Here is a 12,987-nt window from a genome sequence, read left to right as displayed (position 1 = left end):
TATATACTGTAGACATATCAGTGGTATATACTGTGGTATACAGACATATCAGTGGTATATACTGTGGTATATACTGTAGACATATCAGTGATATACACTGTGGTATATAGACATATCAGTGGTATATACTGTGGTATATAGATATATCAGTGGTATATACTGTGGTATATACTGTAGACATATCAGTGATATAAACTGTGGTATATAGACATATCAGTGGTATATACTGCGGTATATACTGTAGACATATCAGTGATATACACTGTGGTATATAGACATATCAGTGGTACATACTGTGGTATATACTGTGGTATATAGACATATCAGTGGTATATACTGTAGTATACACTGTGGTATATAGACATATCAGTGGTATATACTGTGGTATATAGACATATCAGTGGTATATACTGTGGTATATACTGTGGTATATAGACATATCAGTGGTATATGTATCAGNTATCAGTGGTATATACTGTGGTATATAGACATATCAGTGGTATATACTGTGGTATATACTGTGGTATATAGACATATCAGTGGTATATGTATCAGTGGTATATACTGTGGTATATAGACATATCAGTGGTATATACTGTGGTATATATGGTAGACATATCAGTGATATATACTGTGGTATACAGACATATCAGTGGTATATACTGTGGTATATCGACATATCAGTGGTATATACTGTGGTATATAGACATATCAGTGGTATATACTGTGGTAAGCACTTTTATAGATTATTCCCTCCCTAGATGTTTCAACAATCTTCCAAGGAAGATGTGGTTTTTTTCTCTATTTTCCGCATAAGGAAACAGAGGTTCTGCGGAGTGGCATGTCTGGCCCGTGACCAGTCTGTGGCCACGGCAGCAGCGCTGGGGTTGTAAGACAGTCTGCTTGACACTGAGCTCTTTCCCAAGGCCCAGTGCCCAAAGGTATCTGTGCCATGGTCACCCACCGTGAAGCCCACATACCCTGTGCCCCCACAGCTCCCAAATCCTCTGGCTTAAGGTCTGGAAGGGCTCACAGTCCTCCCCACGTCCCCGCGTGCCTGGCCTGGCTGGTCTGACCTGCAGTAGCTGTCGCTGACCATCCCATAGACCACGATCTCCTCACACAGCTCCAGCGCGAGGATCATGGTGAACCAGCCAGTGCTGAGGAAGGAGCCCGACTGCCTCCTGGGTGTGGGAGGGTCGGGGGATGCTGTCAGCAAGGGGCCATATGGTGACTCCAGCCCCCAGCGGCACTTGGTACCTTCCCAGCCCAGGGCCACATACCTCAACCTCTTGGGGGGACCCTGGGGAAGGCTGGGGAGGGGGTAGAGCCAGCCCAAGGCCAGCAGTGGGCGACAGGCAGAGTGGCACACAGACCCAGGCCTGTTCACCTCCTCAGTACCCAGAGGGGCTTCGCAGGGTTTAAACAAACCCCGGATGATGGGTGTGGGGGCTCTGGCCATGTCCTCTCCTCATCTAAGGGACCAGGCCTGGGAGACAGCAGGAGGCAGCAGGGCGCAATGGTTTGATGTAGGGGATTGTCTGGAGTCAAAGGGTCTTCCACTTGAACCCTGGCTCTGCTATGGGCATCAGTCACATTTGCTTGTGAACCTCTCCTGAGCCTCATGAGCTGTCCATAAAGTGGAGATAATTCTAGGTGGTTGTAGGGAGGGAACACCGTCAGCCCAGCCCCCGCCCCCATGCCCCCATGCCCCCATGCCCCCATACCCTACTCAGAGCAAGGGGCTAGGTGGTGGCGCCAGCCTCAGCTTTCTGGAGGCAGCATTCCTGGGTACCCTCCTAGCCGAGGGCTACCCCCATCAACCTCTACAGAGCAGGTATGAGCTGGTTCATTCATTCAAACTGAGTGCCACCCAGGCCCTGGGCTGGCACTGAACCTGCCTCATCTGGTGCTAATATTCCCAAGGGAAGGAGACAAATAGATAAGCAGGTAGGAGACAAATCTATAAATCTATAAACAAGACGATGGCAGAGGGTGACATCCATTGCCAAGACAAGGAAACAAAGGGATGGATAAAGAATGCCAGGGCGGGAGGCACCCCTTCAGAATGGGGTGGTCAGGGCGGGCTTCCCTGAGGAGGTAACCTGAGTAGCAAGAGAAGCCTGTCAGGAGAAGATTTGGGAGAAGAACATTCCAGGGAGAGGGAACAACACGTGCAAAGGCCTGCAGGTAGAAGTAGGCATGGATATCTGAGCCCCAGTCAGTATGGGTAGAACAGGGAGAGTGAAGGAGAGAGAAGGTCACAGAAGCAGGCAGGGGCTGGATCATGCAGGCAGGCCGGCCAGGACTGGTGGGGTGGGAAGCCTGCAGCTTAGGTCAAGGTGACACCCACAGCCCACTGCATGTGTTGCATGTGACAGATGATGGTACAAGGGGAGCCAGTGGCACAGCCCAATTTTCTGGTGGATACACCAGAGGCTGACTTCTATCTCCTGAGTGCAGCAGAGGCTGGCAGAGGAGCAGGTGTGTGGAGGAGGGACTGGCAAGAGTCAGGAGTGCCCTTTTGGGTATGGCATAAAATGAAAACCTTGAATGCAGAGTGCTTCACCCAATGCCTGGTGAGCAGAGGGCTGTTATTGCTCTGATCCTTTTTTTTTTTTGAGACAGAGTCTTGCTCTGTCGCCCAGGCTGGAGTGCAGTGACTCAATCTCAGCTCACCGCAACCTCTGTCTCCAGGGTTCAAATGATTCTCCTGCCTCAGCCTCCTGAGCAGCTAGAATTACAGGCATGTGCCACCACACCCATCTAATTTTTGTATTTTTAGTAGAGATGGGATTTTACCATGTTGACCAGGCCGGTCTCAAACTCCTGACCTCAAGCGATCCTCCCACCTCAGCCTCCCAAAGTGCTGGGATTACAGGCATGAGTCACTGCACCCAGCCTCTAAGTTTTGTTATCCAGAAGGGATATCTGAGACCAAGTTAGAGCATCCCCTGCAGAGAGAAGTGCTCCTAATGCCTCCCCACACTGGCTAGTGCTCCCATCAGGTGCTCAAAAGGCCCGACGGCCCTCAACACCATTTCAGAATCTAAATCTGTGTGACGGTTTCCTGAATGACATCCCCTCTGCCTCTGTGAGTGCCGACCTCCCAGGCCTGATGGAGCAGACCTATGATGGACAAGAGACTCCTGGGGAAGGAAGGCCCCCAGCTGCCAGGGAGAGTCCAGCAGGCCAGCCCCAGGCTCACCGGTTCTTGCCCGTCTCGTCCTGGAAGATCTGGTCGCAGTAGGCCATCATGCGCTCGGTGAAGGTATACACCTGCAGGCCGGGGTACATCCTGGTGAGCTGCAGCAGCGTGCGGTAGGTGCGGCCACCGAGCACCCGGTCCATGTGCCTGCCCTGGCCCCACACCACATAGAGCGTGTCTCGGGCCTTCTGGAAGTAATGTGAGTAGTTGCGCAGCAGCAGCGGCACGCTTGTGTGTGAGATGACACGCAGGGTGCTGCGCTGGCCCACGTCCTCCTCAAAGCCCACGGTGGGCGCCTGGTTCATGCGGAACACGCACTCAGCACCATCGATCTCAGCACCCAGGCCTGAGCCCAGCATCTGGCCGGAGCTGGACACCACGGCACAGCTGTGGCACGGCTCTCGGACCAGCGGCTGCAGAGCAGGCAGGGAGAAAGAGACGGAGGGGCGTGAGCACCAGCTTCCACCCCCTGCGCCTCCCCCAGCAACATCCGGCAACCTTGCTTGTTCAGGTATCGGCTCGAGGGACTGTTATTAGCCCATTTTGCAGGCTGGACAGCAGAGGTGACTATACCAAGATCACAGTAATATCCAGTGTCGGAGCTAAGGTTCTGCACTCAGCCCCCACTTCCTCATCAGCCACATTTGTGGTCATTCCTTTTGCTGCCTCTGAGGCCCTAATTGTCTCTACATAATGAGCCCTTATGAGGTTTGCTTGAGCAAATTTTTATAAAACACTTAGAACAGTAGCTGGTACAGACTGGAAGTCATATAAGTATTTGTTAAGTAAACATGAGCCTCAGCTCTTGAGAATCACTCTTAGGCCACCCCCTCCCCTACACATGCCCCACCCACACTGTGCCCAGTTTCTAAGTAAAAGCAGGATCGTCAGTGCCCAGGATAGCTTGGGGACTCCCTGGTCCTGAGCCTGAATCCTGGCTCTGCCCGCTCCTAGCGACGCGGCCTGAGCCCAAGTCACTGGCCTCTGTGAGCCTCAAGTCTCTCATCTGTAAAACAGGGAAGAAAACAACATCTGGGCCAGTGCAGTGGCTCATGCCTGTAATCCCAGCACTTTGGGAGGCCGAGGTGGGTGGATCACCTGAGGTCAGGAGTTCGAGACCAGTCTGGCCAACATGGCGAAACCCCATCTCTACTAAAAACACAAAAATTAGCTAGGCATGGTGGCGCATGCCTGTAATCCCAGCTACTCAGGAGGCTGAGGCAGGAGAATCCCTTGAATCCGGGAGGCAGAGGTTGCAGTGAGCCAAGATCTCGCCACTGCACTCCAGCCTGGGCACCTGTAGTCCCAGCTACTCGGGAGGCTGAAGCACGAGAATCACTTGAACCCGGGAGGCAGAGGTTGCAGTGAGCCAAGACCATGCCACGGCATTCCAGCCTGGGCGACAGAGCGAGACTCTGTCTCAAAAACAAAACAAAACGCTTATTTCTTCTTAGAGCCTAGGGCTCAGAGAGGTGATGTGATTGGCCAGGATAACACGGCTGGTGAGCAGAGGGACCAAGCTCAAGGTCTAACCTGGCACAAGCCCAGCTCTGACTACCCACCCCCAGCCCACTCACCTTCCCATCTGGCACACTGCTATATCCACTGAAGTGCAGGGGGCCTGGCACGGTGGGCCTGGAGCCTGAGGGGAAGTGGTGGTCCAGGCACATGTCCAGGCAGAGGCGCAGGCCAGCCCAGCAGCACAGGAGGATGTAGACGGCAGAGAAGACCACAGAGCACAGGATGATGAGCAGGAGCCGACCCTGAGGGAGACAGTGGCCATGGGGGGGCGTATGTGGGGAGGGGATCCTAGAAGCCGCTTCGGAGCTGCACCTGGCCTCCTGGGTCTAGACCCCACTTCAGCAGCTCCTAGGACAGCAGCAGAATCCAGCCTCCATTCACTGGACCTTACTTGGGGAGGCCAAGCTCTGGGCACATAAGGCCCTGGAGATAATACTGTCATCATCTGGACATTCCAGATAAGGAAAGCAATTTGGGGTGAAATGTGTAGTTCAAGGCCATACAGCAAAGAAGCAGCACAGTGGGGCCTTAAAAACAGGCTGGAAAGCCCACATTCCTAACTAGAGGCCAGGGTGTGCTGTGCGGCCTATGGCTCTCCACCCCTCTGGCCATGTTTCCTCCTTACAAACGGGGGACTGATAATGCCCACAGTGTGAACTTATGGGAGCAGAGCAATGAAAGCATTCTGTATACTGTAAAGTGCTGTGCACATGACAACGGGAAAGGGATGCCTCAGAAGGGCCACAAGCCCCTTCAGCCTAGGACCAAGGCTGCCTAGTGTGGCCCCACCTCCACCCCACCCCAGCTGACTCAGTGGCTGTCCCCTGGTGATGATCAGGATCTGGGTCAGCAGGCCAAGAGGCACAAGGAGATTTGAGGAAAGTCATTCAAGAAATGGTTTTAATAATTGAAAGGCTGGCGCCTAGAGGCTCCCACCTCCAGAAACCATGTGCCAAAGGCCATCAGAACCAGGAAGCTCTTCTAGCCATCTGGCCTGGGCCCAGCCTGGGGCCGGCCAAGCTGGCAGACTTACTGGACCCCGCCACCAATGCTCCCAGGAGGGGAGGGGCTTGGTGGCGGCAGAACTGTGGGTCAGTCACTAGGTACTGGGCTATCCTGGTCACCACCTGTGTCTCTCTGGGCTCCAGTTTTCTAGACCCAAGGCATAAGTCCCTAGGCCACCCTCCAGAAGCCATGGAGCAGTTGACTGGTGCTCTCTGAAAATCAGAAGTGGGAAAGTGACCCCCACCCCACCCCATCACCCCCACTGCCCCAACACATCCTGCCTGAAGCCCACTGTTTTCTGCCCATAAGCAACGTCAGCTTCTAAAAATAAGTCTTCTGTGTGGCCAGCTGTGCAGGGGAGGGAGTTCTGCCTGGCACCCCTGCCCATGAGGGACCAGAGACCTTGACTCAGGCAGTCAAGGTGAACTGCCCCCCACATCCAGCTCTCTTTCCCACAGCCCAGGACTTTTGCGTAAAGACAAGAGTAGTTGAACTCAACTTTCACACCCCTAGTCCCAGGAAGGCCTCGCCTGGTGAGATCGTAGCGTTACCTCTGTTTTACAGGGAGAGCAAGGCACTGACCCACAGAGGGGATGCCACCCGCCTGGGACCGCACAGTCTGCAAGAACAGCGCTGGACTTTGAGGCCAGTCTGCCTTTCTCTGCACCGCAGCAGGGAGGTCAGAAGTGGCAGCGGGTCCTTGGGTGGAGAGGCTGCTGAGCTGCTCCTCTGGTCAGGGCCTTTGCATTCCCTGAGAGTCTTTCTTCCACCACTTACCGGAGCCTTCATGCTGTCGCTGTCCCTCAGTAATTTGGGGGCTGCTGTCTCCAGGGCTGGGGCTGGGAAGGGGTAGGAGCCGGGCACCTGCCAAGACCCGGAAACTCAGAGCCAGGAGGGGTAAGGCAGATGGGGTCCCAGGCTATGGGGGAAACTGAGGCAGGGGAGGGTACAGGCCGGGGTGAAAGCACATGGAGCCGGGAATCCAACGCCTTGACGTCTCTAAACACCGGAAGGCAATGTCCTCATCCTAAGGGAGCAGGAATCAGCGACCTTTGCGAGACCGCCTGCCAACCCAATCCTCACTGCGCAGATGGGGAAGAGGTAGCGAGGAGGCGCCCCCAGCTCAAGGTCACCAATCAGGTCTGCGGCAGAGAGAGCCAGAAGCCAGGAATGCCACCCCCTCCATCCTCCTACCTCTCTCCCCGGGGGACGAATGGAGAGGCCGGGGGAGGGCAGGACGTGGGGTTTTCACCGCCCTTCCAGATTCCACTGCCCCATCTCCCCGCCGGGTGCTAACCAGGCGTGCAGGCTGGGGTTCGCAGGAGGCTCGAGATCCGCTGTTCGGAGCTCCATGGCCTCCGGGCCGGGCCGACCGGGCTGGAAGCAGGATCCCCGGGGCGGAGGCGGCGACGCGGCCGGCCCTTCTGGAGGCTGGAAGCCGAAACCGCGCTGCCGGAGGCGGGGGCGGGGCCGGGGCCGGCGGAGACGGGGCGGAGACTCGCGCGCCGGGGGCGGGGCCTGTGCGTCGCGGGCGGATCCTACGAGCGCGGCCTGCGCGACCTGGAGCGGGTTCTGCGTGGCCGGGACGGGGCGGGACGTGAATCGCTGGCGGCGAGGCCTCCAGCTAAGGGCGGGGCCTCCGGGCCGGGGCGGAGTCAGACTTCGCTCCGGCCTCTCACTTCTCCGTCCTCCCGCATTTCCAGCGGGGTCCTGCCTGGGCGAGGCTGTTGGGGCCGCAGGGGAAACTGACCTAGAGGGTGTCGGGGCCACCGTGCAGTGGCGGCCTGGCTGTCCGGACTTGAGTGTCTCTATTTCTGAAATGAGGGTTGGGCAGGAAAATTAAGCGGGGCTTCGGGTCAGGCAGCCCACCTTTCAACTGGTAGGGTTGCCGGATTTATCAAGTAAGACACAGAATGTCCCCCGACACTGGAAATTCAGATAACGAATAAATTCGTTATTTTCAATGTGATTATTTTACTATGATTATGTCCGTGTGGCATTCACCTGAGCCTGTTTTTCTCTCCTCTAAGACAGTGCAGAGGCAGCTCCTGGCACAGCCAGGATTCGAACCCAGGCAGTTTCACTCCAGAGCCGGGGCTGTGACCACCTACTCTTACCTCTCAAAGTCTTCCTTGCTGGAATGTCCTCCAAATCCAAGTCAATTCAGCCCAGGCCCTGGGCAGGTGCTGCAGTGTCCTATTGGGGTCCTATTGGGGTCCCTTGGGATCGCAGAGGCAACTGCCTTCAGGCGTCAGGTCGGTGGCAGAAAGCACTGGGGCAGTAGCAGGAGTGGGCCTGTGGGGAAGTGAGAAGGCACACTTCCCGTCTAGGATCTTTAGTTTGTTTGTTTGTTTGAGATGGAGTCTCGTTCTGTTGCTGAGGCTGGAGTGCAGTGGCGCCATCTCAGCTCACTGTAACCTCCACCTCCAGGGTTCAAGAGATTTTCAGCTAATTTTTGTATTTTTAGTAGAGACAGGGTTTCACCATGCTGGCCAGGCTGGTCTCAAACCTGCCGGTCTTAGCTTCCCAAAGCGCTGGGATTACAGGTGTGAGCCACCACGCTCAGCCCTAGTCTAAGATCTTTTTTGCAAAATGTTGCATTGGCCGTAAAGGTCATCTCACCATCCCCACTGCAGTCACCTCCTCTGTAGGGCACTGGCCTGGGAACCAGCTTGCGCTCCTGCCCTGGTCTCCATGTCAAACTCCTTTTTCCTTTTTCTCAGAGGCTCAGGCCTGGGCAGGATGCCAGGGTATCCATCCGCAGCTCAGCAACCTTCCCAGTCTACCCTGCTCCAGGTTCCAAGCCAAATCACCCCGGAGCCTGGTGCTCTAGGCCTCAGTGCCTCCCCTGTCCAGGGGCTGGGAGGAGGGCTGCTGCAGTGGCCCTGCACCCCAGGGGCCTCCTTTGAGCACAAACCCTCCTGTCCCTGCCACTCCAGCCTGGACAGACGTGGGGAGTAGTGGTTCATGCCCAGTCGCCATGGCCCCTCACTCACACAGGCAGTGGGTTCCCAGAGCCAGAGCCTTTCCCCCTCAGCCCTCATCCTTCAAGTTTCTTTCCTCATAGGCCCAACCCTGAGGGTGCAATGGTGAGAAGTTCCCTATGGATTCACTCACTGCCCACGATGGCTGGTGAAGTGATGATTCCTCCCCAGAGAGGCAACTCCATCCTTGCTAGGGCCACGTGGAGACAGGGTTTTGCCCCAGTGGCCCCGGGCTCCCAGGGTAGATGAGGATCAGAAGTCCATGGTGGAACTGTGACCAGGAAGTCACAGCCCCAGATGAAGACCTTCACTTTGCTCTTAGCAAAAAACTACTCTGCTTACCACAGCCTAGAAGATTCTGCACCATGTGAACTCCTTCAGTCACCCTCCACCTGCCCTGGCCACCCTCTGCCCGCCAATCATACTGAAGCCATTCCTACCATAGGGCCTTTGCATTCACTGTATCCTCTGCTGGACTGCTCTAGTCACATGGTGGCTCCTCTGGTCATTCAGCTCAAGCACCGCCTCCTCCGAAAAGCCCTTGCCAGCCACCCTGCCCAACCCTGCACCCCCATCCCTCCTGCCTCACCCCAACTCAGTTTTTCATAGTATTTGTCACAGTCTGAAATTGCCCTGTGTATTTACTGTTTACTTTGTTTAGGTTCCACCTGCCCCATAGACTCTAAGTTCCATGTGGGCAAAGACAGACCAGCCACGTGCTCAGGGCACTCCCAGCACCCACACTGTGCCCAGCACATTAGGTGCTATGTCATGTCTATCAATGTGTGAGTTAGGAGAGCCTGGGTCCCATGATTTCTTGGACAAATCACTTTCCTCTCCAGCCTGAGATCCCGGCTAGGCTCACAGCCAGAGACCCAAAGGTGGAGAGGGGCTGAATCATCCTTATGTGTGACAGCAGGACTCTGTGGCGCTGACTCAGCCCTGTGGGAGCCAGACGGGTGGAAATGTGGTGTCAGACCCCAGTGCCTGCTGCAATTCCCTGCCACCTCTGACTTTCCCTGGACCATCACCTCCCGAGTGATGGGCCTGATACACTCTTTGTCACAACTTCCTGCTAAAGCAAGAACAAAAAATTTCCACTCAGCCCATGCCAGCACAGAAAGGTTGAGAAATCAGGCAAGGTCCCCGAGACGACTAAGAGTGATGTCAGTATTTAAAGTGCATATATTCTGTTGGGGTGCAGTGGCTCACACCTGTGGGCCCGACACTTCGGGAGGCCAAATCAAGCGGATTCCTGGAGCTCAGGAGTTCAAGATCAGCCTGGGCAATATGGCGAGACCCTGTCTCTGCAAAAAAATAAAAGTAGCCAGGTGTGATGGCACATGCCTGTAGTCCAAGCTACTTGGGAGGCTGAAGTGGGAGGATCACTTGAGCTCAAGAGGCTGAGGCTGCAGTGAGCTGTAAGCATGCCGCTGCACTCAAGGCTAGGTGACAGAGGGAGACCCTGTCTCAAAAAAACCCAAAAACCACATATTCCAGGAACCAATACTGCAGGCCTGCAGCCAGAGCTCTGCGTCCTCCCTCCTTCCCCTCAGCCATCTTTCTTTTTTGTTGTTTTGTTTTGTTTTGTTTGAGACAGAGTCTCACTCTGTCGTCCAGGCTGGAGTGCAGTGGTATAATCTAACTCACTGCAACCTCCACCTCCCAGGCTCAAGCGAGTCTTCTGACTCAGCTTCCTGAGTAGCTGTGACTACAGGTGTGGCTAATTTTCATATTTTAGTAGAAACAGGGTTTCACCGTGTTGGCCAGGCTGGTTCCTGACCTCAAGTGATCCACTCACCTCTGCCTCCGAAAGTGCTGGGATTACTGGCATGAGCCACTGCACCCAGGCCCTCAACCGTATTTCTTTCTTTCTTTTTTTTTTTTTTGAGATGGATTTTCACTTGTGTTACCCAAGCTGGTCTTGAACTCCCAACCTCAGGTGAGCTGCCTGCCTTGGCCTCCCAGTGTTGAGATTACAGGCATGAGCCACCGTGCCCGGCCCCCAGCTATCTTGCTTTGATGGGATCTGGCAGGTCAGTGGAATGAGTGAGCGTTGCAGCTGAAGGGCTTCCCCAAGTTCCTACATTGTCCAAACCTGGGGGTCCACTGTGGGCCCACATGGCCCCCTCCCACTCTGAAACGTTTTTCTTCTCTTACCCCAGACCCTTGGTGTATCCTTAGCCTGGGATCCTCCTAGGGATGTGTCAGACTCTTATTTGGTCTCAGTGTAGAAGTTAAAGCCCCTCCCCCAACACCATCCATCAAATGATCAGGTAGGGGGTCCCTTCCCCCAGATTGTGAGTTCTGAGAGTTCCGTGAAGGCAGAAACCATGCCACTTGCTTCATGCCCAGGTCCCCATTACCCAGCAGAGGGCCTGTCACATGGCAGGTGCTCAACAAATATTTAATGAGTTAATGAGGTCTGTTTCCATCCTTTCATTTTACAAATTAGACCAGTGAGGCACAGAGAGGTTTAGCACCTTGCCCCAGTCACGCAGCCAGTCCCTGGGGCAGCTCTGGAGGAAAGGCCTGCTTGGGGTTGGGGCATGGTCGGATTGAACTGGGGTTGGAGGCCAGGCTGGAGTTTCCTAGGGGAAGGAGAAGGCATGATCAGGGACCATGCAGGCTCCCAGTGATGTCTGTGCAGCCAAGATCTTGGTCTGACCACTGACCCTTGTCCCAGGTTTACTGATGAGAAAGTGACTTTCAGAGGGCAGAGCTCACTTGAGATCAATAGTGGACCCCGTTCAGAATGCCTCCCAGAGCTCCCCAGGACCCAGCTTCTCCCACCTGCATCCCTAGAGTATCAGGGGCCAGGAAGGGTGTCGGGAGGCCAGGTACTCAGGGCCAACCTTGCCACTTACCAGTGCATAAGCCCCTTAAGGTCTCTGGGCCTCAGTTTCCCCATCTGGACGACAAGAGGGCTGCAGCCTTCAGCCTCCCCCCTTGCCCAGATCATGAGGACCAAGCTCCAGGAGTTAGTTGGTGGTTAAGAATATAGCCTCCGGAATCCAAAAGCCATGTTGAGTCCTGGATCCAGCATTTATTGCTGAATGATCTGTTTCAGTCCCTTCACCCCCTGAGCCTCCATCTCATGGTCTGTAAAAAGAGAATAATAGCATTTTTTGAGGATTAAATAAGCTAAAGTAGGGGAGTCCTTGGCACGATGCTGGGCACAGCACCACCGTCAAACGGGGCTGCATGGTTACGGTATTAGTTAGGGGATGCTGCCCTCTGGCGACCATCAGGAGGAAGCACAGGCGAGATGCCCGGGCCCGGAGGAACCGGCTTTCCTGGCGTGCGGCCCATCATCCAGATCCGGAGAGTGGGGCCGGGCGCTGGTCACTCCGTGTGCGCCTCCACCCACTGGCAGAGGCGACGGGCGTAGCGAGCCGGGCTGACAGTGGAGAAGGTCCTGCTCGGGTAGCGCAGTGTCTTCCACAGGTGTTCCAGCCGCTTGCGGAGCCCGTACACCGTGGCGAGATCCACGACACCCAGGAAATAGCGCTGCTCCGGCCCGTCCAGGATGTGAAGGGCGTTGGGGGTGTCAGGCAGCAACCGGCGGTTTTGTGCTTCCGACTCTTCCGGGCTCTGTGCCCCTTCCACAGACCTGGGGACCAACAGGAGAGTGAAGCTGCCACCTCCTCCAGGAAGCCCCAGCCAGTCGGCTCTGCAAGCCTGGCCAGGCTGCCCACCCCTCCACCTGCTCATTCCCACGCCTGTGTGCCCAGGTCTTTGAAGTCAGGTAAACTGAGAAAAGTGAAATTGATGGGCTACAGGTGCACTGTTCAGTACTTAGACCTTGGCCACACGTGGCCACTGAGCCTCAAAATGTGGACAGTCCCGGTTGAGATGTGCTATAAGAGTACAATACATACCTAATTTCAAAGACAGGATGAAAACAAGGATGTAAAATATCTCATTCATTTTTATGTTGATTCTATGAAATGAACATTTTGGACGTACTGAGTAAATAAACCATAGTATTTCACCTGTTTTTACTTTTTTTTTTTGAGACAGAGTCTCGCTCCGTCACCGGGAGCCAGGCTGGAATGCAATGGCCAGACCTCGGCTCACTGCAACCTCCGCCTCCTGGGTTCAAGCAATTCTCCTGCCTCAGCCTCCCAAGTAGCTGGGACTACAGGCGCGTGCCACCACACCCAGCTAATTTTTGTATTTTTAGTAGAGACGGGGTTTCACCATGTTGGCCAGGATGGTCTCGATCTCTTGATCTCATGATCTGCCTGTCTTGGCCTCTCAAAGTGC

General features: G+C 55.0%; 2 protein-coding genes across 5 annotated transcripts in view; both read right to left on the bottom strand.

Moving 5' to 3' along the window:
- Positions 1-7,208, bottom strand: part of ST6GALNAC4 (ST6 N-acetylgalactosaminide alpha-2,6-sialyltransferase 4) — a 9,529-nt gene extending 2,321 nt beyond the window's left edge. Inside the window, exons 1-5 of one of the 3 annotated variants that reach the window (XM_017549044.2) lie at positions 6,929-7,208; positions 6,512-6,598; positions 4,786-4,971; positions 3,209-3,621; positions 1,077-1,184 (exon numbers count right to left, since the gene is read on the bottom strand). In XM_017549044.2, coding sequence (XP_017404533.1) covers positions 1,077-1,184; positions 3,209-3,621; positions 4,786-4,971; positions 6,512-6,523 — 719 coding nt within the window. In that variant the 5' untranslated portion in view covers positions 6,524-6,598; positions 6,929-7,208. The remainder of the gene's footprint in view (positions 1-1,076; positions 1,185-3,208; positions 3,622-4,785; positions 4,972-6,511; positions 6,599-6,928) is intronic. The other 2 variants (XM_017549045.2, XM_017549046.2) reach the window with 2 other exon arrangements.
- A 3,858-nt stretch (positions 7,209-11,066) lies between these two features.
- PIP5KL1 (phosphatidylinositol-4-phosphate 5-kinase like 1) overlaps positions 11,067-12,987 on the bottom strand; it is a 9,168-nt gene continuing 7,247 nt past the window's right edge. For both annotated transcript variants that reach the window (XM_037745894.1, XM_037745895.1), the window contains exons 10-11: positions 11,586-12,331; positions 11,067-11,309 (exon numbers count right to left, since the gene is read on the bottom strand). In XM_037745894.1, the coding sequence (XP_037601822.1) occupies positions 12,064-12,331 (268 nt within the window). In that variant the 3' untranslated portion in view covers positions 11,067-11,309; positions 11,586-12,063. The remainder of the gene's footprint in view (positions 11,310-11,585; positions 12,332-12,987) is intronic.

Source organism: Cebus imitator, unplaced genomic scaffold, assembly GCF_001604975.1.
Source record: "Cebus imitator isolate Cc_AM_T3 unplaced genomic scaffold, Cebus_imitator-1.0 Scaffold216, whole genome shotgun sequence".
In the NCBI taxonomy this organism is placed as follows: domain Eukaryota; kingdom Metazoa; phylum Chordata; class Mammalia; order Primates; family Cebidae; genus Cebus; species Cebus imitator.
The sequence above is the reverse complement of the archived record's forward strand: the minus strand, read 5'-3'. Positions and strand labels throughout refer to the sequence as shown.